The sequence below is a fragment of the Cantharellus anzutake genome (assembly GCF_015039405.1).
Source record: "Cantharellus anzutake strain C23 chromosome Unknown EI90scaffold_30, whole genome shotgun sequence".
NCBI lineage: Eukaryota > Fungi > Basidiomycota > Agaricomycetes > Cantharellales > Hydnaceae > Cantharellus > Cantharellus anzutake.
The window spans coordinates 336,739-361,804 of record NW_024066980.1 but is presented as its reverse complement, the minus strand read 5'-3'; the positions used below and the strand labels follow the sequence as shown (position 1 = coordinate 361,804).

General features: G+C 46.1%; 4 protein-coding genes across 4 annotated transcripts; 2 read left to right on the top strand and 2 right to left on the bottom strand.

Annotated features, from left to right (window-relative positions):
• Positions 1-550: 550 nt before the first annotated feature.
• EI90DRAFT_1339440 (uncharacterized protein) lies at positions 551-3,776 on the bottom strand. Its single transcript, XM_039051696.1, has 8 exons — positions 3,424-3,776; positions 3,357-3,373; positions 3,131-3,306; positions 2,752-3,081; positions 2,653-2,703; positions 2,387-2,600; positions 1,523-2,339; positions 551-1,470 (listed from the first exon to the last, which is right to left on the bottom strand). The coding sequence occupies exons 1-8, from the start codon at positions 3,657-3,659 to the stop codon at positions 798-800; spliced, it is 2,514 nt and encodes an 837-aa protein (XP_038915069.1). The 5' UTR covers positions 3,660-3,776; the 3' UTR covers positions 551-797.
• Positions 3,777-5,405: 1,629 nt separating this feature from the next.
• EI90DRAFT_3017060 (uncharacterized protein) lies at positions 5,406-6,465 on the bottom strand (the record flags this gene model as incomplete). Its single annotated transcript, XM_039057068.1, has 3 exons — positions 5,406-5,591; positions 5,898-6,039; positions 6,233-6,465. 3 exons carry the CDS (start codon positions 6,463-6,465, stop codon positions 5,406-5,408), a joined length of 561 nt encoding a protein of 186 aa, XP_038915068.1.
• Positions 6,466-7,103: 638 nt separating this feature from the next.
• Positions 7,104-7,801, top strand: EI90DRAFT_3124991 (uncharacterized protein; the record flags this gene model as incomplete). The annotated part of the gene is made up of 3 exons (XM_039063773.1): positions 7,104-7,301; positions 7,359-7,662; positions 7,722-7,801. 3 exons carry the CDS (start codon positions 7,104-7,106, stop codon positions 7,799-7,801), a joined length of 582 nt encoding a protein of 193 aa, XP_038915067.1.
• On the top strand, positions 7,405-8,663 carry EI90DRAFT_1339277 (uncharacterized protein). The gene is made up of 2 exons (XM_039051695.1): positions 7,405-8,423; positions 8,605-8,663. The coding sequence occupies exons 1-2, from the start codon at positions 7,834-7,836 to the stop codon at positions 8,618-8,620; spliced, it is 606 nt and encodes a 201-aa protein (XP_038915066.1). The 5' UTR covers positions 7,405-7,833; the 3' UTR covers positions 8,621-8,663.
• Positions 8,664-25,066: the final 16,403 nt, after the last annotated feature.

Here is a 25,066-nt window from a genome sequence, read left to right as displayed (position 1 = left end):
GCATTCCAGCCTATCTTAGGGCCCGGGATGATATCCTTCCAGATTGTCACGATCATCACGATATGCATCATTATCGCTTCTAGAGGAATGCTATCTGACCGCATCTCTTTTTACGTGGTGTTTCTTGAGTCAAGGAACCTGGCAGACTTTTTTACGGTCACTTTCTTCTTATCATCAACGTCCGACCAAATTGTGCGGCAGCAGAAGTGGCAATGCCAAACATGTTTCCCGTGTTGTGCTATGATGCACTCTTTAATATGTGAAACATTCGCACTGCGATGCTGGCGTAAAATCGACCCTTAAATCCCAGGAGCCCCATATTCCAATCACGGACTGGGCTGGCCTGGACCACATTGTAAGGTTTGCACTGTTACGACTTTCCAAAACCAGATACGTCGGGAAGAATGACTCAGTGAAATGCTTGACGAGGGTAAGTGATGAATTCCAAAAAAAAAAATTCGGTTACGAGACGGAGTTTATTGAGCATGACCAAAACTCAGAATTAGCGCGCTCCTTAGTCCAGTCATTTAGTCCAGGGATGCTCCTCTCGTATTTTTGGGACCTTGGTGGTTAGATTAAGTCATCAGCAATGTGGCGTCGATTCTGCGTCGATTTCTGTGTTGGAAAGCCGTCTACAGAGAAATGTCGGCGATAGGAAGGAAGCATGCTGTAATTCTTCTCTTGTTCAGTTTGATACGAGCGACGTCCTTCGAGCTCTACCAAACAAAATAAATAGAGTAGCTGGCACGAGCCTGAAAATTGTAGCATCATGCTCCCAACATGATGAATTCACCATACTACGCATAATCGAACAACCAGTCCGTATCCCTCAAGTGCTCCAGAGGTCGCATATGTCCGGCCGCAATATCTAGAGGTGCTAATTGAGGCTTGACAATTTGAAGCAAGTTTCTGAAATCCCACGCAATTTCTGCTTCGTCAAGTATGGGGTAGGTGTTAGCTCGAGCAGTGATCACGTAGCGGTTGTAATGCTCCTTCTCTAATTGCTTGCTTTCAACCTCTGCCTTCAGTTCTTGCGCCCCTTTTTTGTCTTGCGGATGCTGCACTTGGTGTTGGGAAAGTTTCTGGAAGGCTTTCTCATGCTCTCCCGTCAACCTTTCATAGTCGGCACGCGTGCAATAGTCGGGAGGAATGATCTTGATCCTGTCGTTGATCGCGTCCAACGAGTCTCTGTGCTGGGAAGTGGTGCTGAGCTCCATCAGAAGGACAAGATAAGGGAGAGGGTCATCTGAATCTCGGATGATCCTGGCAGGTTCCATCTCTCTTTGGGCATTGACCTCTCCTTCATCATTGAACCTGACCTGAACAACAAGTCCCGAAAGCCGGTCAGAGTCAAAAATATCTTCTGGCAAGACGGAACCCAAGTAAATGGGGCATAGGAAATCGATCGAGATTTGGTTGAAGTAGCACTGCAGTATAGCTCCCCGGGCCCACAAGTTGGAGAGTAATTTCCTAGGGGGCTAGTAAGCAAAACACGTGGACCGGTATGCAAGGAATTATCTACCGAGAAGGCTTTTCCGGTAAGGGATCTTTTGTAATAATCCAGTGTGTGAAATTGACATATGTACCACCGAAAGCAGCTGCCACACTATTATCATCCCATGGGAGATCACCAAAGAGTTTCCTAAGGACTTCTAACAGCCGAACGGGTTTCAAGAGATTGGGACCTATCTCATCGGCTGGAGCTGCATAGTCGCGTGCAACGAGGAGTAGAAAGCGGGCAGCAAGTTCGCCCATAAAGCCGTTTTCTATCAAGCCTGCCTTGCACAACTTGAGGTTTAATGTTTCCAGGATAGCAGCCAATGTGTTGGGTTCTTTGTTGGGTTTATACATTAAGAAAGCAGCACCCAACGCCAGAAGCGGTTCCGATGGCGAATCGGTGCGAAATATCGCACCGCCAAACAAGAAGCCTGTAAGAAGTCTCATATGATGGGCGACGCTGTGATCGGCTAGCTCAACCGCCCTGGCATTCGATAGAACAGGATCGAGGCAAAGTCGCTGTGAAAGCACGGCGAATACATGATTGGGATCGGTTGCCTTAAAATGATGGAATTCGGTGAGCTTTGAGGCCGCGTGCTTTATGGCAGCGGTAATACTCTCATGGCTCTGTGCGTGCCACCTGCAAAGGCGAGTAGGGAGTCGACCCCATGTTTTGGAAGAAAGGACATACAAGGGGCGCCCATATTGGGCGAGATGCTCGATTGTTTCAAAATCACTCATTTTGACGGGTCCCGGAGCATTTGTGTTCTTAATAGCTTGCTGATCAAAGTCAAGGGCGAAGTAGGGAAGCAATGTTTCCTCCCTGAGTCTTGCAGAAATCACTATACACAATAGTCAGGCATGGCCAGCTAGCTGCGTGAATACTCACTATTTCTGGGGGAAGGACTGGAATACGATATAGGTGACTTCGTTGCTATAAAAACATGCCACATTTTCTTCGATTGGTCTTGAGCATGCAATAAATGCATCATAATCCAGAAACACATCTGCAGCTCATGAGCTTCATCGAAGTATGTCACGCATATGTCAGAGGTAAGGGTTTCAATGAACGCCATGAGGTCCTCGAATGCCTCTTTGACATGCTTGTTGTGATGGTCATTAGTTGGAACAGAAAGGACCAAAATAGAGATTTGCCTTCTTTGCCCTGTCACGTTGTGGGCTTCCTCCTGGCCCTATCTTTTCTAGCTGAACCACTCATGAGTTGGAGTAGAAAAAAGAAAAACGGAGATCTACCTCCCCTGCCCGTTCCACCACATCTTGAAAAAAATTCATGCGATAACTTCTTGAAATGTCCTTCTCCATCATCCAGTACCACATTTGACGAATCTTTTCACAATCATTACCCACTTCCTGCTTTATGTCCTGGAGCCTGGATAACATAGTTTGATAAGCAGCAGTAAGGAAATGGGCGATGCCTGAAAGTGTGCTGAGGCTTAGATCATTCTCGCTAAATTGGAACCTGAGCCTGCGGAAGTAGACAAAGGGGGCCTCGTCTGATAAGGGATATCCTGGGTCATTTGGGTCACGAAGACAGATCGGAAGGGTGAAGACTTTCGCACCGACCTAAACCAAAATATGATGACATACCATGCCTTACCACGGAATAACATACCTCGGTGAGCATTCGTGACTTCCCAGTCCCGGAGCTTTGGACTACCGAGATGGATTTGCAATAAATGGGCAATAAACCATCCACCACTCTTTTGTCGATCTGGGTGAGGTGCTCAATGAAATCGCGAGGAGCGGCTCCCATAAATGGTGAACGGTATGCTCTAGCAAGCCCTGATACTGATACAATGAATGAGAACCATGGAAAAAATAGCGTTTTCTGGACCCACTCTCCGCACTAATGCCTCTGGGAAAGATACATAAGTACTGCATAAAGTCAACGTTGAACAAGCGTACTGATGATGGTCCTGAGTGGCAGCCTGGTCCTTAAATGCTGGTTGGTACACACAGTTCACAATCAGGGAGGCCCAATCGCCGCATTTGACTCCTTTCCCAATCCAATCCTTCCATCTGCTGCGGTCATCTGCTCTGAGCTTGTTCACAATCGGCTTGACGTCGTTGGGGCTCCGGATGTGCTCTCCCACATCCGTCTGTTTCAATAAGGCTAAAAGTCTCTCAAGAATGAAGCACATGATTGGGGCCACCGGCGCTCATCTGCCTCCGCAGAAGATATGTCAACAGCCCACCGAAGGGCAGTACTCAAGACATTCATGCTCGATTGGACTGTTTCCAGTTGATTGCTGGAGAGATGGGCTGGGGACGCGTCAATGTCCATCTTGTCGTCGGGCATTGTTGGCATTTTGTGAGAATACGAGGAAGGCGTAAGCCCTCGGTTACCAAGTGAATGGAGGGGTGGAAAGAAAAGGTATGCCTTTGAGGCCCTCAGCGTTGCGGCTGACAATGGCAAAACCTCCAATGCAAAATGTGTGCAAGTTTTCGACAAGCGCGGATGAGGCAATGAAACAATTCAATCGGACAATTCCGCCACAATGTGATTACCCGTTGTCACGTCACATTCTGGATTCCCGTTTTTTATGACGCCCGCTGTAAGATACCATTTGAAGCTCCAAACGTTTCGCTTTCCAAATTAGGCATGCTTTGACACTGCTACTTTACAATGTATCTCAATTCGTTATAATCTCCCGGGATCGCTTCCGTGGAAAATTAAGCCCAAGTCGCGGTAGATCGAGCTCAAACCATCCTTGTCATCCGCGCCCCTTCCGGCCTTTGTCTGACAATTCATACTGTTTGATCTGGCCAGTGGGTGACAAACCGGCTTTTGCTAGTCGCATTTCACTCGATATGCGTGCTTCACCTTCTCACCGAATGTTAGGCTGCATTCTTTGGTCTCTGTGCTTTATGTGCCGTCGGAAGCGGCTAACGGTACCCCGGTACAGGTACAACGGCACGCCTGAACTTGTCGCCATCGTTTCACAGGTCCGGAATAGTCGCTTTCTCGCTTCAAAATGAAGATAGTGTTTCATCTCCCTGGATACTTCTTCTACTCAAGGACCAAGTTGGGATTTTCCACACACTTGGTACCTTTGCTGTCCAAACAATTGTGGCGAAGCTCTCCCTAGAACGGTGTCCCGGGGACCCGCGTGTTGCTCGCGTTTGATCTGTCGTTTGTTCCCCTTTAAATAGACTGTCAACTGTATGTCCTTCCCCCCAGAGATGTTCAAGTCTTTCGCAAACGTTCTTCTCATTGGCCACCTCATTTTTCTGTCCCATGTCAGTGATCATCCGATATTAGCTCTAGGTCCGGAAATATTCGCAAAAACCGTCACGGAAACGTACGCTTATCCCAGCTCACGGATCCGGTTCTCGTTGATCTTGTGCGGCAGAAATCGTCTTTTTCTTACAACAAATCTAACTGGCTTGATATTTGCTCGGTACCAGGATTGTTCCTGGTGCACGCAACCGTATTGTGGGATTGAAATTACCATTGGTTGTAAGGTATGTGCTCTGCTATGGAGATCACGCATTTCTTGGACTCCTATGCTGTAGAATCATGTTTCAGGAATGCCTAATCCGCTTCTGATGCACCAACCTCTCCGAATACCTTTTCCACTGTCCTCCTGACATATCATCTATCGTGTTAACTGGAGTTGATCAGGATACCTTTCGAGGAACGACGGTTAACGACCTCCCACCCACCTAGAAGCTGTGGAGTGCAGGAAATGCCTATCTTACCATAGATCTTTCGATCCTTTGCGCCGTGTCAAATACCCTTTGCTATTCTTATTGGATCGTCATCCTTGGCTCCGATACATCACATCACCCATGAGTCTGAAAATATTGGAATCTAACGGCACTATCCTTCCGCTCCCCACCGCCATCACAGACGTTTTCTCATCATTGTTCAATTATGTTTGCCGTCACGACGTTTCGCGGCGTCTCACCGCCACACTTCCCGACCCTGATGGCACGCTTTGATACAATCGATCTTCTTTCTGCCACATCTGTGCGGCCCAAATTGTAACAATGCGTCGTTTGGCTTGGTTCCGCTCCCGCTGGTCGTTCCTATCGTGCACCGGAACTGCAAGTACCACTCTTTCGAGATGCTGTGCAATGAACGAACACAAAATTGCATTAGTAGTTCGATGAAATGGCGGAGAAATTAATGCCTTAATAGGGTACCTCAGTCTACGAGCCGCCTTTCTTTTCTGCCGTAGCTCGGATAACTCAAACCATTCCCCTGTTAGCTAGTTTTTGTCACAGCGGCGGGCAGTACTGCTTTCCGAGAATACTGTTCATTAAACCTACAAGGCATTCTTACTTGTTTCCTTCACACAGCCTTTTATATCCCAAGTACGGGCTGGGTAGTTATCTCACCCTCATCCATCTGCCCTCTCTTGACTGACACACACGAATGGATCACAAAAACCGACATCCACCTCCGAGTCTGAACCTCGCAGAACAGAGCGGCCTTCCCTTTTTGCGACCTGACGATAATCAGTAACAATTCTCCGCCTCATTTTCACTTCACCACTCTCATTCCATCCCACCATCCTGCAGATCCCCAAAACCAGCGGTAGTATCCCTTATGATTGGCGCAGTGGACCTTATCCCCTTGCTCCCGGTGGCGCCTGCGTTTGAATTTTTTGGTGATTCTTACCAGATGCCTTACCCAAACAGTGCGATTACGCTGCCAGGGCCATCCCACGCTCACCCGCACCTGTACGCCTCCGCTTCATCCGCTCACTGGCCCGCAGGTTCTCCGAACCCGCGATATTCGTCATGATTGGCGCGGGAGATCCGCGGGGTCTTATCTCGGGGTTCACCCCAGGCCTTCCAGTGAGTCTCAGAGTCTGAAGCTTTGGATGCCTCCCCAAGACATGAGGCTACACTCCCTGGGCCGTCTGACGGTGACCCGCAATCGCACCCCCCATCGCTTCGAATCCATCCCGCGAGTTCGGAGACACTCAGCGAAACCATTCATCGTGATCGGCAGCCTGGACCGGGGGATCTTGTCCCAAACTGCCCCTGCCCCAGATTGCATCCCGACGTTCCAATCCTAATCGTATCAGCCAATCACGTACACCTATCTCTGGACTGTCTGTCTCCACTGCGCGAGCACACTCATCGAGCTTCGAACCCCCTCATGTGACACCCGCCCCTTGAACTCTCCTTGGCGGTGGACGCGTCCGCACACAACTAGAAAATGCAAGCATCGGCCCCTCTAGACCAGAGTCGACGCCAGAATCGACAGCCGGCCCAGCTGATGACAGAAAGAAAAGCATCATCAGTGTTACTAGGCTTATTCTCCAAACCGCATCCTCAGCTCTCAAATTTTCTCCCATCCCGTTCCTCCATAATATTCCAGACTTGCTGCTCACGGACTTGCTCTCACGCTGCTTCAAGTTTACGAGGTTCGGATTTTGGTCTTAAAAATCAGTGACGATATATCCTCACATCTGCTTTCGTTCACATAGAACGTTAGTGGTAATAACGAAGCTCTAAAGGGCTGGATGATGAAGTGCAAAATGCATATACCATCATGTTGCGGCCGCTCCAACTGTGGACGGGACCGATGCCCGCCGAAGTAACTTTTCTCGTGAGGGAATTTCACTTGTATGTCGATGATATTCCGCAGTGTCGTTCATGGGGCGTTAAGTGCAATTGATAGGGCTTTGGAAGGTCAGGTTGAGAGGATCAGCTTGCTTGAGAGTCAGAGTCGGAAGCACTGGAAGAGGATACTTGTAGCGACCTCGCTAACACAAAGCATAAATGATGTGAGGACATGTATCAGTGAAGCTCTTTCTCGTTTTGCGGTTCGTTAGGTCTGTGTCCATATTTTCAAACCTCAGCTGATATAATGCCCACTGTAGACAGTGGCAACGACTTTGAATACGATCCAAGTGTCGGTGGACCGTTCGTCTTTTTCTCCCGATGCCAGGGCTTTTGGCTCATTCCCATTTTCAGACGAGCTGTCGAAACTCCGCAAAGTCGATGCTGAGTATCACCACGTGAAGAGCAAGTCCGAATGCCTCGAAACCACGCGGGATGAGATTCGCAGCTCAATCCTCAAACACCTGAGGGAACCCAAGAACCGATTTGTGTGGCTGCGTAGTTCACCCGGAACCGGGAAGACTGCGATATCCATGGGTGTAGCCTCGACTCTTGGTAGCCAGGGTACCCTTGCTGCGTCCTTCTTCTGGGACAAGGAACGGGTCTTGATTCTTTTTTTTTAGAGCGATTTCCCTCCACCCTTGCTCTGCAGATTGCGGCGTTCAATGCCGAGTACAAGAGCTTCGGCAGCCAGCTTCATTGAGCAGTACTCGGGGTTCTGCTACAGAGAAAGAGATGACAGCCTGGATCATCCACCCTTTGCGCCAACTCGGGGATATCCTGTCCTCAAGGGGGGACCGCGCAGTGATTGCTTTGGACGGATTGGATGAGTGTGGTGACCCGGAAACACTCAGATCGTTGATGAAGCTCATCCTTCTGCTTGATGAGCTACCTTCGACCTTTGCTGTGCTGGTCAGCTGTCATCCCGAACCGCAAGTCATTTCGGCTTGGGACCGGGCTGGAGCGCGGTATCCGCCGATTGTGATTGCTCATGAAGATGCCGATAGGATTTCGAGGCATGACACTTTCTACACCATCCATTGTATGGTTGAGGATGGGCTCCAAGATTGTATCGCAGACTCGCAGTGGAAACCATCCAATGAGGATCTTGATTCCTTCATCACAGCTTGCCGAGGATTGCCCATTATAGCCTCCATCCGCATCCTCAAGAGAAAACCGCTTTCAGTCCGAATCTGGACTTCGCGTATTGAGCTCGAATACTTTCTGAATCTCATGGATGCACCTGCGGATCTCAACTCGGAGTATTTTCGGATACTGCGACGAGCATATATGCCCCATTCCTCAAACATTTGTCCACAAGTAGTGTAAGGAATGGTGGTTTATTCCTTGTTGTTCCTTGTTGTACCTGTGTATTTACATATGGTAAAGGGTTCTTTACTCTTCTCCACACCAAGTTGAATACTAAGCCCTGTATAACCTAGATATCGGCTGACCTGAGGACTGAAGAGGCACCAAGGTCGACACCTACACCGACCTTACAAGTAGCAACGAATTATTGTAAGGTAGTGGCAATGATGGTTGCAGCATGGCAGGAACTCAGCATGTATGACATGTCGCAGCTCCTTGAGGATGAGGTTTACTCGACGCTAAAGCCCATCAGCACCATAGTTGATCTTCCCTCTGACAACAGAAAGGTGGTCAAATTTTACCACGCCACAGCAAGGGAATTCCTTGTAGGAAATCCCATCAGTGGGGAACAAGACAAAGTTTTTATTAGTGATGCAAAAGGATATTTCCTTGGCCCACAACTTAACATTACCTTGCTTGCAAGGTCTCTTTCGCATACACAATTCATGGGAACTTTTACTTTCCCACATGTTGATATTGGTTTCTTTGGACCATTTGTGCTCTCTGTGCCCCTCCAAAATAAACATATGTAATAACTGATGGATGCCACCTGCTGCGGCAATACCCACTACTCTTATCGGTGAAGGAGAAATAACGGCCACACTATGGAAACCCATTATGAAAATATGCCAGATAAATCACAAAACCTCATACGACAAGTAGATATGAGAACATAGAAGGACCTGAATTTTAACGAATTTTACGAATTTTTACGAATTATTACGACTATACACGATAAATCGAAAGAAAGAAAAATAACAAAAATACTTCAAGCTTACCATCAACGAGACGGAATTCTCGGGGGAATTTATAGCAAATATTAAACCAAGAATTAGGACAATCGACCAAGATTTGACTATAAAAATAATCAGAGAACCTCCACGGAAACTACTTTCCCACGTCCGCACACATAGCAAGGATGGAAGTACCACGGAACAAAGATTCCTCAGGAACTAATGCAAAAGTCAAAGTCGTGTTTATAATAGGAAATGTAGATGTCACCCAAACGGAACCAATGAGAGTAATTATAGGGGAAACTACCCATAAACGACGGAGATATGACTAAAACTCCTGCAAAACGAGGACAATGTCTAAAAAGCAAGCGCGAAGATTAACTAGTAACGACCGAGACAAGCTTGATAGCCCATTAGAAAGGAAAGGATCTACTCTTAATCCTCCCAAATTTCCATAATAAAAGGATCATGCGTTAATGAGAAATCCAATAACGGGAATAGCGACATCAAAAGTCCGAGCTCAGGGACAAGACGATGATTGCGTAGGATCCATAATTAAAACATACAACGAAATTTACACGGAAATTATGAAAAATAGGAAACTATAGTTATGCAAATTCTCAGCCCAAACGGTCCAGCCGTTGTGAAGTTATACCCATGACAGGAATATAGGAATCCGCATCATGTGTAATGACACGTGAGGGTGGCGATGCGCAGGGAACCGGCCGTCGGAACCGAGATCCGCACTTCGGCAGATCGCGAAGACCAATTCCGTCCAAATAAGGAAGAGCCCGGTCAAAACAAAGCACGAAAGGTGCAAAACAACCTTAGATCATGAGGGAAAAATCTGAAATAAATCACAGAAGCCCATATGAAAGAAATAAACACCCGCGCATATCATAAATCCCGAACAACTAAACGAAAACGGCTCCCGCATACGAACAACTATGGGAACGACGCACGTGATTACCGAATGTGCGCGCGAAACTTTGCTAATTCAACGAATACAGGGAAATAGGACACAACCTTAGTACCATTGGAAAGGTGGGAATAAATGGAAATTTATGATACCAAGAACGTGAGAAAACATCCAGAAATGAATGAGATACAAGGACATGAAGTTAGAAACCTGAAAACACGCGGGAAGACAGCTTCAAGAGGTCTAGAGCCCTAAATAAAATACATAAAAATATGATATCTTCGAGGACGACCTACTATAACAACGAACAATACATATGGAGGATTAGGATGTGATAATACAAAGGGGAATCAGGGAATATGAACGAAATTCACGAAAACTACTAAACTATGACGGACCATGGCGGGAATTTTAGGGAACGATGTTCTAATGAAGTAGAGAGCTATAACACATTCGTTTGAGTAATTCTTGATTACTAGCAACTTTTTCTTTCAGTTTTAAACCTGAATAATTCACTCATTTATCATTTCAGTCTCATTTTAACTAAAATGTCACTAAATAAAATTGGAATAAATCAGCTGAAGGTCTCAGCACAGTCGCACGCATAGTAATGCGAGGTTTGAATTCAGTATGACTGAGTCATAGCGAACTTAATGGGAAATATGGGGAATTTGAAATAGGGAACTGCGGCAAATGCGGCGCAGACAAATTCTAATTAACCATTAAAATAGCTTAGGCGAGGAAGGACAATAAGGATTCCAGGCGCAGTCTGACCGCAGTAGACCGCAGTTCAGCGCAGCAAAGCGCAGCGGAACTATAGCGTGAAAATTTCACTTTTTATTCAGTTTGAGAAAAATACACTGTAAATAAATCCTGTAAATAGAAGGTAGAGCGTGAAAAAGGAAGGCGACCCAAGGAGTATAAAAGGGAGACCCTTTCTGCGACCTTTCGCCCCCCTCAGAGAAGTAAGAAAATAGAGTATTATTTTTCTCAAGCATTTCTGGTTGTCACTCCAGTGCGAAAAAGTGATATACAGTTAAGATTGCCACTGTAGTAAAAGGCAGCAATTAAGGAGAGAAATATTAAGTAGATATTTCAACAGGAGAGCTGGTTAACACTCCAGATTTCAAAGTGTAAACACAAAACAGTTATTTTGCTACTGTTAAAACAAGCAATAAAATAAAGACAAAAATAAAACGAACTCAAGGGACACTCCAGACACCATCCAAATTCATTAACTGAATAGAATCTTTGAAACTTCACCAAGTAGAAGATTAAATTCAAGTTTAAATCCAAATTAAACAACGCTACACAAAATTACACCTAGACAAATTAATAAATTTCAATAAAGAAACAGCTCCGCAGGGCTCGGTTTATCTGTAAGTCAATTCCCAGGAACTTTAAAACTAACCCATAAAAATAGAATTAGCCAAAACACTCGGATTGGTACTATATTTACAATAAACAACACTAGTACACTTCCCCATCCTAACTAAAGAACCAGGGAACAGCTTGGTGGTGGTCTCGTTTGAACCTCCCAACTGACCTTCCTTCGTTCTCTCCTTCATCGGTGACATTGTATTGAAGTCAGTGTACACCACAATGATGGCCTTGTTCTTCAAAACTATGGCACTTAGATGTGAATGTCCATGGAAGTGAGAAGGATCCAATACCTGAAGCCCAGGATAGGTCAGCAACAGTCTGGCAGCAGGACATAGATGAAATTCACCCCGGTGGTGGACTGTCTACCCAAATCCCGAAGCAAACCCTAGTACTGTGCCCGTTGGTGTAGGACCCAAACAGGGAGGGCAGTAGTTGCTGCCGTGGGAAGATGAGAGACACCAACGATTGTGAAAGTCGTGCACATTCTCACCAATAAACCATGATGATGAGGCATTCCCCGCCATTGAGGCTCTTTGAACACAGGCCACCTTTTGGGCACCACGCATACTGCTTACTCGTTTAAATAGTCCTCATGAACAGGAGATTCAAATCTGCATCGAAGGTTACCAAACCTGCCTTGAGTTATGAATCAATTTAGAGTCCAGGTAATCACTTTGTGTCATTGACAAGCCTTTTTTACGTGAGCCTACCACCGTTCTGGCTGCTGTCGGTGAGTGTTGTAGGAGAAATAATGGTCACACTATGGAAACCCATTATGGAAATATGCCAGATAAATCACAAAACCCCATACGACAGATATGAGAAAATAGAAGGACCTGAATTTTAACGAATTTTAACGACTACACATGATAAATTGGAAGAAAGAAAATTAGCAAAAATACTTCAAGCTTAGCATCAACAAGAAGGAATTCTCGGGGGAATTTATAGCAAATATTAAACAAAGAATTAGGACAATCGACCAAGATTTGACTATAAAAACAACCAGAGAACCTCCACGGAAACTACTTTCCCATGTCTGCACACGTAGCCGAGGATGGAAGTACCATGAAACAAGGATTCCTTAGGAACTAATGCAAAATTCAAAGTCGTATTTATAATAGGAAATGTAGATGTCTCTCAAACGGACCCAATGAAAGTAATTACAGGGAAAACTACCCATAAACGACGGAGATATGACTAAAACTCTCGGAAAATGAGGACAATGTTTAAAAGGCAAGCGCAAAGAACAAGCAGTAACGACCAAAACGAGCTTGATAGCTCATTAGAAAGGAAGGGATCTAATCTTAATTCACCCAAATTTTCATAATAAAAGGATCACGCATCAATGAGATATCCAATAACGGGAAGAGCGACATCAAAAGTCTGGGCTCAGGGAAAAGACAACGTTTACGTAGGATCCATATTTAAAACACACTACGAAATTTACACGAAAATTATGATAAATAGGAAACTATAGTTATGCAATGTTTCAGCCCAAACGGTCCAGCCATTGTGAAGTTATACCAATGACAGGAATATAGAAATCCACATCATGTTTAAAGACACGTGATGCGAAGGGAACTGGCTGTTGGAACTGAGATCTGCACTTTGGCAGATCACGAAGACCAATTTCCGTCCAAATAAGGAAGACCCCGGTCAAAACAAAGCACGGAAAGTACAAAACAACCTTAGATCATGAGGGAAAAATCTGAAATAAATCACGGAAGCCCATATGAAGGATACAAACACCCGCGCATACCATAAATCCCGAACAATTAAACAGAAACAGCACCCACATATGAACAACTATGGGAACAATGCATGTGATTACTGAATGTGCACGTGAACTTTTGCTAACTTGACAAATACCAAGAAATAGAATACAACTTTAGTACCATTGGAAATGTGGGAATAAATGAAAATTTATGATACCGAGAACGTGAAAAACCATCCAGAAATGAATGAGATACAAGGACATGAAGTTAGAAACCTGAAAACGCGTGGGAAGACAGCTTCAAGAGGTCCAGAGCCCCAAATAAAATACATAAAAATATGATATCTTTGAGGACGACCTACTATAACAACGAACAATACATATGGAGGACTAGGATATGATAATACAAAGGGGAATCAGGGGAGATGGACAAAATCCATGAAAACCACTAAACTACAACGGACCATGGTGGGAATTTTAGGGAACGATATTCTAATGAAGTGGAGAGCTATAATACATTCGTTTGAGCAATTCTTGACTACTAGCAACTTTTTCTTTCGGTTCTAAACCTGAATAATTCACTCATTTACCATTTCAAGTCTCATTTCAACTAAATGTTACTGAATAAAAATAGAATAAATCATCTGAAGGTCTCAGTGCAGCTGTACGCAAAGTAACGCGAAGTTTGAATTCAGAATCACCGAGTCATAGCGAACTTAATGGTAAATATGAGGAATTTGAAATAGAAAACTGTGACAAATGCAGTGCAGTCAAGTTCTAATTAACCATTAAAATAGCTTAGGTGAGGAAGGACAATAAGGATTCTAGGTGCAGTAGAGCTGCAGTTCAGCGCAGCAGAGCGCAGTAGAACTATAGCGTGAAAATTTCATTTTTTATTCAGTTTGAGAAAAATACACTGTAAATAAATCCTGTAAATACGAGGTAGAGCATGAAAAAGGAAGGTGACCCAAGGAGTATAAGAGGGCGATGTCACGGCCCTGCAAAGTCCCCGCCCCTCTACCACTTTCTGCACCCCCATTCTTGTGCCCGTTACTCGCACCCATTAATCACACCATTGCCCATCACTTAGCGGCGCCAATAGTGGTTCCCATCCTACGGCCCCATAGCAGCGCCTCCTTTGTTCTCCCACCACCACTTGAGTTCCTCAGCCATTTGGCCGATACCGTTTTATTCTATTCATTCGCTTAACTAACTAGTGGTTGATATGGTCGCCATTGATCTGCTCCTTATTGACAATTGGTTATTCCTTTATTGACATTTGATTTATTTGTATATTGACATTCTGATCCGTGCGCCTAGATTGTCGGCCTATTCATTCTGCCTCCCAACTTTGCCATCCTCTGTTCCATTTCCCTGGTCCTCATCGCTCTTTTAGTTCTGTCGTACTTATCATCCCACTCCCATCCTGTGCCGGACCGACCGGTCCCTTCTCTGTTCTCCTTTCGTATGTATACTTGTAGTTTACTGTTGATGTACCTTAGTTCAAATATCGACTAGAATTCCCCCCCAAGTACTCTCATCTTAAGTTCGCCTCTCAACTTCATCCCTGCTTAAGTCAACGTCGCTGCAAGGTCTTTCCCACTAACGTGAAATACGGGACAGCCTAGAACACGTGGTGCAACGCTCTGGCCAAGTTGTTGAAGCCGAAGTCCCAACCCCCACGATGCCTTGCAACGGAGTAGCTCATTAGCTAAGTGACCACTCACACTGCCATACTCCGCTCCGCTTCCCGCGATCACCTCGAATACAGTTTCTGACAGGCGACCCTTTCTGCGACTTTTCGCCCCCCTCAGAGAAGTAAGAAAATAGAGTATTATTTTTCTCAAGCATTTCTGGTTGTCACTCCAGCGTGCCAAGGTCATCTTCACACAGTCCTGTAGAAAGAACCAGGTCAACGGCGGTTGGACAACATGGCGGTTAACTCTTAGATTGTATAGAGTAATATAAACATGTGTAAATACATGCGCTGAGGGCAATTCCTCCAACAAGTCCTACCTCAAGGGGATGGCCCTTGATTGGTTCGAGCTGGATCTGTTATTTGACCAAAATTCTACACTTTGTCCTTGATGGATGAATAACTACCAGGAGTTCGTCAACAAACTTCAAACCAACTTCAGTCCTCACGATCCTGTGGGCAACACTGAAGTCCAACTAATGACCCTGGATATGAAGGACGGGCACCACATCAACAAGTACATCGTCGAGTTCAATCGACACACTTCTCAACTTCATGGTTACGGAGAAGCTGCACTCTGTTGTTTTTTCTATAACAGATTGCCGGAACATATCAAGGATGACATTGCCAGGGTAGGTAAACCTTCTACTCTTTCGGAACTTCGCACCTTGTCACAGACTTTCGATGCATGCTATTGGGAGCATAAATCTGAAGTGACATGCCACGTGAAACCCTCCTCCTCCAACGTCTTCGACAAGACCACTACCGCTTCTCACTCCGACCCCATTCCTTCCTCCTCATTCAACTCCGCTTCCGGTAGCAAGCCTCCAAAGGACAACAAGAAGTCCAAGGCCAGCTCCGCTAAGCCGGATCTTTCATCAAAACTCGGAGACAACAGCAAGCTCATGCCACAAGAGCGTAAGCATTGTCTCGACGAGAAACTTTGCATGTTCTGCGGTCAGTCTGGCCACATGGTCAAGGACTGTCCCAAGTCTTCTTCTCGCATGTCTAAGGCCTGCATGGCCCAGACCAAGGAGCAAGGATCTGCTTCTGCAGAGGTAAAAAATTAGTCTGCACCCCCATGGACTCTGCACAGACTGGGGGTTGCAATTCTCCCCTCCATGCGCTCAAAGAAGTATGCTTAAACGTGTTTTCCATTTCCGACTTGTCCTCCCTCCACATTCCCGTTTCCTTTTCTCTTTCTGATGGTCTATTTTCTCTTAATGTTGACCCTTCGGTTGATGTTCTACCCATTGTAGATAGTGTTGCTGATGTATCACTTTCTCCTCCTCCACCTCCGACTACTTCTGTAGATCGTTCCACCTCTCTTCATTTCTCTTCTCTCTCTTCTCCTGTTTCTTCTTCTCTGTCCGATGTTAGGACAAAAAATAAACTCTTCCGCACCTATGAGAACGTTCCCGCACTCATAGACTCTGGGTCTTCGGACTGCTTCATCAACAACACATTTGTGAAGAAGTTGGCCCTGAAGACATATCAGATTAAACCTCTACCACTAACTCAATCATAACCCATGCCATTGATATTCCGCTCCACTTCGCTTCCAGAAACATCACCCCCATGACTTTCTTTGTCACATTGCTGGATGGATCTTGTTCTCTAGTCCTAGGACACAACTGGCTTACCTGCTACAATCCGTTGATTGACTGGGTCTCAAGCAGTATTACGTTCCGAACGAACCTACCAAGACAGTTACTCCGAGCTCTCCCCCATCATCTCCAGCACCACTGCTGTCATCCGACATCCAACCATCTGATGTTCCGCTAGTACCTCAGTCCCAGGCTCCCATTCCTCTGTTACCATCTATTGAGTTCGTAAGTTGTTCCGCATTTGCGAAGGCTTGTCGACTCAAAGGATTGGTATCCTACAGCCTAACCATCCCTTCCGAGGACAACCGCTTGAGGGCTGCCTCTTCCCACACCAATTCCATTGACCTTTCAGCTGTTCCGAAGGAGTACCATGAGTTTGCAGATGTGTTCAGTAAGAGCAAAGCCTCGATGTGTCAGGGACGCGTCCGGGGTCGAGGCGGTCCGGGCATAGCGTCCGGTGCTAAGGACCTCACAGGGGGTAGATCGGGCGTGCGTTGTAGGAGAAATAATATTCAAAGAATAAAACAATGATCTATCAGAATAGTCAACGAACAGGTGACAAGTTCAGATGTTTAACAGATCTCATGATCTTTATGAGACTGGACAGACATTAGAAGATCATTATAAAATATCTACACCCATGTAGTATGAGATTTAATCTACTACAATCATGCCTAGAACTTGACATAGGTGTAATATTCAAAGAATATATCCCTACAACAGGAAAATAGCACATAGACGGCAGAATAAGAAGGAACATTGGGAAAGAAATGTAAATATCTCGGGAACCAGTAAACTTTTGACTGTAATCTTTTTACCATCTGGAAGGACTGTTTCTTAACTTTATCCACGGTTTTGTTTCATTCTAAAAGCTTCAAAACTGACGGAGATATCGCTCAAACGGCGAAACACCTTATAATTCATATATATTTATTTGCTAATTCTTACAAAAGGTAATGTGACTCAAGGGAAATATATTGGCGCCCGGAAGTCTGGCGGACCGAATACCATATGATAGAGTATTCCCCGGCGCGGGCGGACAGTTTTTGATCGCATCAGAAGAGGAGAAAATGCTAAAAAACCGGATCTTGTATATTTTCCCATGATTCATCAAAACTTTTTGATTTTAAGCCCAAATAAATCGGAACAAAGGAATGATTGATGATCTGGATCTCGGATCATAAGCATGAAGTGATTCAGAAGTCCGCGGATCAGTTAATTAATTGGGAAGGCTCTAGAACATTAGTAATGATGTGGCTTCACAAAAAGGGGTCAATTAGAGAACAGTCTAGAAAGTTCCTTTATAGCCGAGTCATTTCTAAAGATAACCGTTCGTAATTAAGGCGGTGTAGAGCATAGCTTCAGCGCTACAAGATCCCGCTGAGATCGGCCCAAAAGACAAAGAAATGAATTACTTATTGCTGAGTCATGTCCTAAGTCCATTATTAAGCTTACACAGCCCAACCCCCTATATCATTCTAGAACTATCTATAATACAAATGTAGCACATGTAACTAGTGCGAGGCGTGGGAGTAGAGAGGCCTCTGAAAAGCATAAAAGGCCACCGCTTCTGCCCCCTCTCAAACCTCAGGTAGAAATAAAAGTTTAATTCTCCTCACCAGTGGTTGGTTCGTTTGCTCCAAAAGATAAAAGCAAATATTAGTTGTTAGCTAATATAAAACTAACACGTCACTCTAAGCGTGAGTTAGGGTCAGTTAGACACAGCTGAACAAAAGTGTCATAGTGAGAATTAGTGAGAATTTGGTGGAGGGACTTCTTAATTGAATAATCTCTCAGCAATTTTTGGTTATCACACCACAGGAGAAAAGTGAGCGATCCTGAACCTGCTAGATAACTAGCACGCACTCTAAGCGATAGAAAGAGCAGTTTGGTCACTCCTGTATTGAGTAACATTTATTGCGGAATTATTTTATTAGCAGTTTTCCTTCAGTAAATTATCAGGAAAATCACGTCCTACTGAAAAGTGGTAAATATAGGTGTAATATTGACTAGAAATCATAGTAAAGTCAATATAGAATTTTATCCATAGACGATCTATACGTCAGGTGAGATCGTTGGGGGGTGTTTATTGTTGTTTAGACAGTGAACAATCATATATTTGGCAACCAAAACACGGTCAGTACGCAAATCAGCACAAACTCTAATATCGTTATTGGACGTAGGAAACTGGTTACATAAGGTGATCCAGCTCCGCTCCTTCAGCGTACTGGCAGGCCTGATGTGGGACAGCGATCCCTGGCCACTTAGACTGAAGTGGGAATGTTGAGAAGAAGGTTACTTCTTTGGTTCCCACCCCAGGTGTGTTTATATACATGTGGCTTGGGTCACATGAGGTTCGCCACGTCACCCCACATACAGCCGCAGTCACCCGGGTGTCCCCATGGGGGATCTTGAGGGCATATGCTGCACGTGCGCACACTAGGTTGTGCCCTAGAGCCGTCTGGGGTCGTCCAGGGATAGGCATGTTGTGTGTGCGTCACGGGTGGGTCAATAATACATAGATATAAGGGAAAGGTTGTCCGTGTGAAATAGAAATAGAAATAGGAATAGAAATAGAAGTGGAAGAGGGATAGAGGGGGAAGGGATATGAAGGAAGGGTGCAGGGTGAGGTGGGCCTGGGTGGAGGCGGGTTGGGCAGGTGTGCCCTGACATGATGCTAGCACCGCACTGTGAGCATGACCTGAAGATTGACCTTGAGGAAGGCACTTCACCACCCTTGGGTACTATGTACTCCCTCTCTACATCAGAACTCGAGGCTCTCCAGGCATTCTTAGATGAACACCTAGCCTCTGGGTTCATTTGTCCCACTACTTCCGCTCACACAGCACCAGTCCTCTTTGTCCGCAAAAAGGATGGATCCCTCCGTCTTTGTGTTGACTTCCGAGGGCTGAATAAAATCACCAAGAAAGATCGCTACCCACTTCCCCACATCTCAGACCTCCTTGATGCACCTAGCTGTGCCACTGTCTATACCAGACTTGACCTCCAGCATGCTTACCACCTGGTTCGCATTGCGGCAGGCGACGAGTGGAAGACTTCCTTCCGCACATGCTATGGTTCCTACAAGTGGCTTGTCATGCCATTTGGTCTCACAAATGCACCTGTGGCCTTCCAGTGATTCGTCAACACGATCTTTGCCGACCTCTTGGATGTCTCTGTGGTAGTCTACCTAGACGACATCCTTACCTACTCAGAAGACATGGCTTCACATCAGGAGCATGTCTGAGAAGTTCTTAGGAGACTCCACAAACACGGCCTATACACCAATCTGAAGAAATGCGAATTTCATATGGACACTATGGAATATCTCGGATACTGCCTTTCTCCCTCTGGACTCACCATGTCCATTGAGAAGGTTAAAGCCATCCAAGATTGGCCCGAGCCCCATAAAGTCAAGGATGTCCAGTCCTTCCTTGGCTTTGCTAACTTCTATCGGCGTTTCATCCACCAATACTCCAACATTGTGGTCCCCTTGATGTGCCTCATGCATTGTAAGGGGTTGGTGTAGGTTCCAACCCCAGTTAGCCTCAGTCCTCAGTTCATCGAATATTAAGCTGTATAGAGCTATGATTATTCAATGATGGGGAGGAAAAAAGCTTAGTTGCCTTTTCCCAAATTCCCACACTATTGTAATTACATTGTTTGTACATGTTTAATGCGAGACAAATGAACAATAAGATAAGAAAGTAAAGGGTGGGGTTACCACTCCTTACATGCATAAAGGAGCCCCCTGGTTATTCTCTGATGACTGTCGTTCTGCTTTCAACACCCTGAAAGAAGCCTTCACATCTGCTCCCATCCTGATGCATTAGGTACCTGATGCCCCTCTCATTGCAGAAACTGACGCCTCCGATTACACAATCTCCGGAATCCTGTCCATCCGCTGCGATGACAGAGAGATTCGCCCCATCACTTTCCACTCTGGAACACTCTCAGTGCCGGAGCTCAATTATGACACCCATGATAAGGAACTGCTCACCATTCACAATGCGTTCCGATCATGGCATCACTACCTTGAAGGTTCAGGAACCTGTAAGGGATGGGTGGTGGAGTGGTGGTGCACGCTTTGCACACTTTCTTTATTTGTTCTTTATTCTTTGTATACAATGTAAACAACTGTATTTACATATGTATGGCTCAGGCTCAGCTTCACTCTTTACCCTCAACCCGATGTTGAATCATAAGCTCCATACAGCCTAGATCTCGACATTCTGAGGATTGAGTCAACCCAGGCCAGCACCCCAACTGGCCTTACAGAACCCCAATCAATGTTGTCACTGACCACAAGAACCTTGAGTATTTCTCTACCACCAAACTCTTGACCTGGCGGCAAGCCCACTGGTCAGAGTTCCTCTCCCAGTTCCATATGACTGTCCGATTCCGTCCCAGAAGACTCGGAGTAAAACCAGATGCGTTGACTAGATGCTGGGATGTCTATCCCAAAGAAGGGGATATGGACTACGCTCACGTCAATCTGCAGAACTTCTGACTGGTCTTCACTTCGGAGCAGCTCACTGTGTCCTTACAAGCTATGTTCCTAGCTGCCACAGTAATCCAGGCAGCCGTACTCATCAACACAGAGGCTCTCCATCAAGACATTCTAGCCTCCCTCTCCTCCGATACCACAATCTCTTCTCATCTCGCTTCCCCCAACCTCCCCAATTCCCACTGGTCTGTTGATGCCGAAGGCCTGTTAAGGCTGGACAACTGCATTTACATTCTGGATTCCAATGACCTTCATCTCCGTGTTTTGCGAGACAAACATGACCACCAGCTCTCCAGACACTTCGGTCAAAACCAGACTCTGGAGCTAGTCCATCATGACTATACCTGGCCAGGCATCCATACCTTTGTCAAGAACTATGTGTCCTCCTGTTCTTCTTGTGCCTGTCATATCCATACAATCCCGACCTCTGCTCCAGGCTCCTGGAACTCCAAAACTGACTCCGGAGCCCTACTTCCCTTCTGTCACCTTCTCCTTGCCGACTCCCAAGAGGTTATCCCACCTCTGGCTCCGACACCACCTTCGGTCCGACTCTGGAACATTCCAGGTCTGACCTCAACCTCGACACCTCCCAGACGAGCATGCAACACCTATGCTCCTGACTCCGGACCTCCGCTCCGGAATCCCAGTTGCGTCTCTGTCTCTGGAACCTCTGGTCTTAGCTCCGACCTCGGACTTTGACCCCACCTCTGCTTATACCCATTGTATTGGTTACCTCATTCCATTCAATTATGTTTGCCAATATTCCGGAGTTTAACTTCCGAGTTCGGACTTTCCAGACTTACATCGGACCTTGCAACTATTGCATTGTCCTATTCAATTCCGCTATACTCCCTCATTCCTATTTGGGCTGCTGCTTCCTTTCTATTCAGTCAGCTGGCCATTCCCCACTCCCATCCTCCCATCCTCCTTGGGCCTTGGCCCTTCATTCCTCCTTTGAGAAACACCATTGAGTCAAACCCTTGACCCTCAGTGTTGTTCCTCTTTCCATCTCCCTTTGTCTCCTTTCATCCTACCCTTGTTCCTTTTGATTCCAGACCCCTCCTTATATACAATGTACCTAGTAACTTGTAACCTCAGTCCGAAATCAACTTGATTTCCCCCAAGAGACTTCCCCTCTGCTAGATCCGAAATTAGGGACCCCTAGGACAACCAGCAATGGCACAGCACTCCACCTGAGTCGCTGAGGCCAAGGTCCTTCCACATTAAGTCTCCGATTCCACTCCGGAGTCGTCCGAATCCGCCCGATCTAACAGTGCCTGTGCTAAAGTCCCTTGTCACAAGCCTTACAGCTTACTCAAACAACTCCCCATCCCCGAACATCCTTGGAACTCCATCTCAATGGACTTCATCAAACAGCTACCCTCCTCTTCTGGATTCACTTCCATCCTGGTTGTCATGGATTGCCTGTCCAAACAGTGCATTTTCATTCCTACCCACGATACCATCACCTCTCCAGAACTGGCCAAGCTATTGCTCCTTCATGTGTTCTCCAAGCATGGAGTTCCCTCCCACGTCACCTCCGACAGGGGTCTGGAGTTTGTTTCCCACTTTTTCCATTCACTTGGCAAAGCCCTCGACATCCGCCTCCACTTCACCTCCAGTTATCATCTGGAAGGAGACAGACAGACTGAACGGATGAACCAGACACTCGAGCAGTACCTGTGCATCTATAGTAACTACCAGCAGGATAATTGGTCCAAACTCCTACCTCTTGTGGAGTTCACATACAACAACGCTCTGAATGCCACCACAGGCGTCTCTCCATTCCCCACCAACAAAGGCTACCATCTGAACATCACCGTTCACCCGGAGCGAGACCTAACATCAGTACACACCCAAGAGTACTTGGTAGATCTTGACACTCTCCACCACTTCCTTTGCAAGGAAATGCACCATGCTCAGATCTGTTACCAGGGCCCAGCAGACTCCTGCCAGAGTCCTGCCCCAGCTTTTGAGGTAGGAACTTCAGTCTATGTAAAGGCCAAGTATTTCCATTCCACCCGACCTTCCAAGAAGCTCTCCAAGAAAAACCTCGGCCCATTCGAGATCATTGCCTGCATTGGAACCCACTCCCTCACCCTCTGCCTGCCAGAAAACATGCAAGCCATTCACCTGGTATTCCATGTCTCACAGATCGAACCCTCCATCCCGAACGTCATTCCAAACCGCCACCAGCCACCTCTGCCTCCAATAGAAATTGAAGGCGAAATGGACTTCGAGATCAAGGAGATACTCAACTCCAAGATCGACCAACGTAGATGCAACAAGTTGCTCTACCTGGTCAAGTGGCTAGGCTATGAAGGGACCGATGAGGAGACACAATGGCTCCTTGCTGGCAAACTCAATCATGCCTCCAACCTCGTCAAAGCTTTCCACTCTTGGTACCCAGATAAGCCTGGTCCCAAAGCTCCTTAGGAACCTTGACCCCTCTCCCATCTCTCCTTTCTCTCCACTCCTCATTTCCATTTTTGCTTTTTTTCTGTAAGTACAGCTCCCCTCACCTTACTAATTCTGGGCCTTCAAGGGTTCAGGCCTAAGAAGGGGATACTGTCATATCCATCCATGGCCATCATCTTCCACTACCTCCGGTCCTTCTGGATTACCTCCACTCCTTCTTCACTAACCTCGGAGCCCCCATATTCCACAATCACCTCCACCTCCCTCAATGGTCACCACTCCCTCTTTTCAATATATTACCTACACCTCCCTAAGTAGGGAGCCCCAAAGGCTTCCAGACAGCTCCAACGTCCACTGGCGCATTCCCACCCCTGCTGGGCAATTCACTTGCTTGCCCTGCAAGTCTACCTTCAGACCTATCCCTCCTTTCCATTTCTGGGTTATCGCCTGCCATTCCACTAACCCCATAACCTGACTTGTTGGTAATATTCAGTCAGCTGATGTTTAACTCCATTAGCTCTGCTCTGCTTGGTCCCACCATTCATGGGCCCACCTCGATGTAACTATATATACTTAACTTGTAGATAGGTTACACTCCAGTGATAAAATCAACTAGAGTTGATCCCCCTTTTAGTTCTCATTGCCAGTAAGTAAATTAGGGCACGGACGTGTAACTTGGCACAGCGCTCCTGGTCTGAGTCACTGAGGCCAAAGCCCTCTGCCACAGAGACAACTCCTTTGTCTCGCTTCTGGTCTCTAACACTGACCTGGTACCCCAGTACCCACTCTCCCCCTGCTTCATCAGCAAAAGTCTGTTATGCTCTGGAGCATCAAGAGTGGCTGGAGCATGTGGGAGACAAAACAGCACATTGGGCACTCCTGGAGCCAATAGTGTTCTCCTGGGAGGGGGTTCAGGAGCAGCTGGGAGTGGTGAGGAGTATGCAATGTGCCAGGAGCAGTGGGAGGAAAATTTTGGTCTCTAAAAAGTTGAAAAAAAAAATTAGGGAAAAATCAAAAAAATTCAGGAACTATAGTGCCTTTAAAGTGCTTTCAGGACATATAATTATTTGCGAAATTGAGGAAGAAATGATGGAGAAAAATGGAAAATACTTTTGGAGACCCAAGAAATAATGAGAACTGAATTGATGGGAAAGTCTGAAAATTGAATAGGAAAGTGAGGGGAACCCTTGTAGCATTGTTATTTTCTTTTTTCCTGATTGTTCTTGGTCTCACTCCCAGCTACTCCTGGACCCTCCCAGGAGCTTTCAGGAGTATCCCAGGAGTATCCAGGAGCAGCTGGGAATGAGACCAAGAAGAATCAGGAAAAATCAGAACAGCAGAAAATAACAATGCTACAAGGGTTCCCCTCACTTTCCTATTCAATTTTCAGACTTTCCCATCAATTCAGTTCTCATTATTTCTTGGGTCTCCAAAAGTATTTTCCATTAGCTGCTCCTGGACCCTCCTGTCATATCCCAGATCTTCTGCCTCCCTCTGCCCTATCACTACATGACTCCTATGACCTCCACCAGCCCTCCCAATCTCTCTCTGCTGCCTCCAGTCGATGCCAACAGCCCTAGGACTACCTCCTCCTTTGACTCTCTCCTGCTCTGCCACCCACC

Bases quoted from the DNA above. Each gene is read 5' to 3' on its own strand.
- EI90DRAFT_1339440 (XM_039051696.1), bottom strand. From the start codon at position 3,659: ATGTGCTTCATTCTTGAGAGACTTTTAGCCTTATTGAAACAGACGGAT. The intron at 2,704-2,751 runs GTAGATCTCCGT...TGAGTGGTTCAG, and splicing joins TGGTGGAACGGGCAGGGGAG to CTAGAAAAGATAGGGCCAGG. The intron at 1,471-1,522 runs GTAGATAATTCC...CTAGCCCCCTAG, and splicing joins TTACCGGAAAAGCCTTCTCG to GAAATTACTCTCCAACTTGT.
- EI90DRAFT_1339277 (XM_039051695.1), top strand. From the start codon at position 7,834: ATGACAGCCTGGATCATCCACCCTTTGCGCCAACTCGGGGATATCCTG.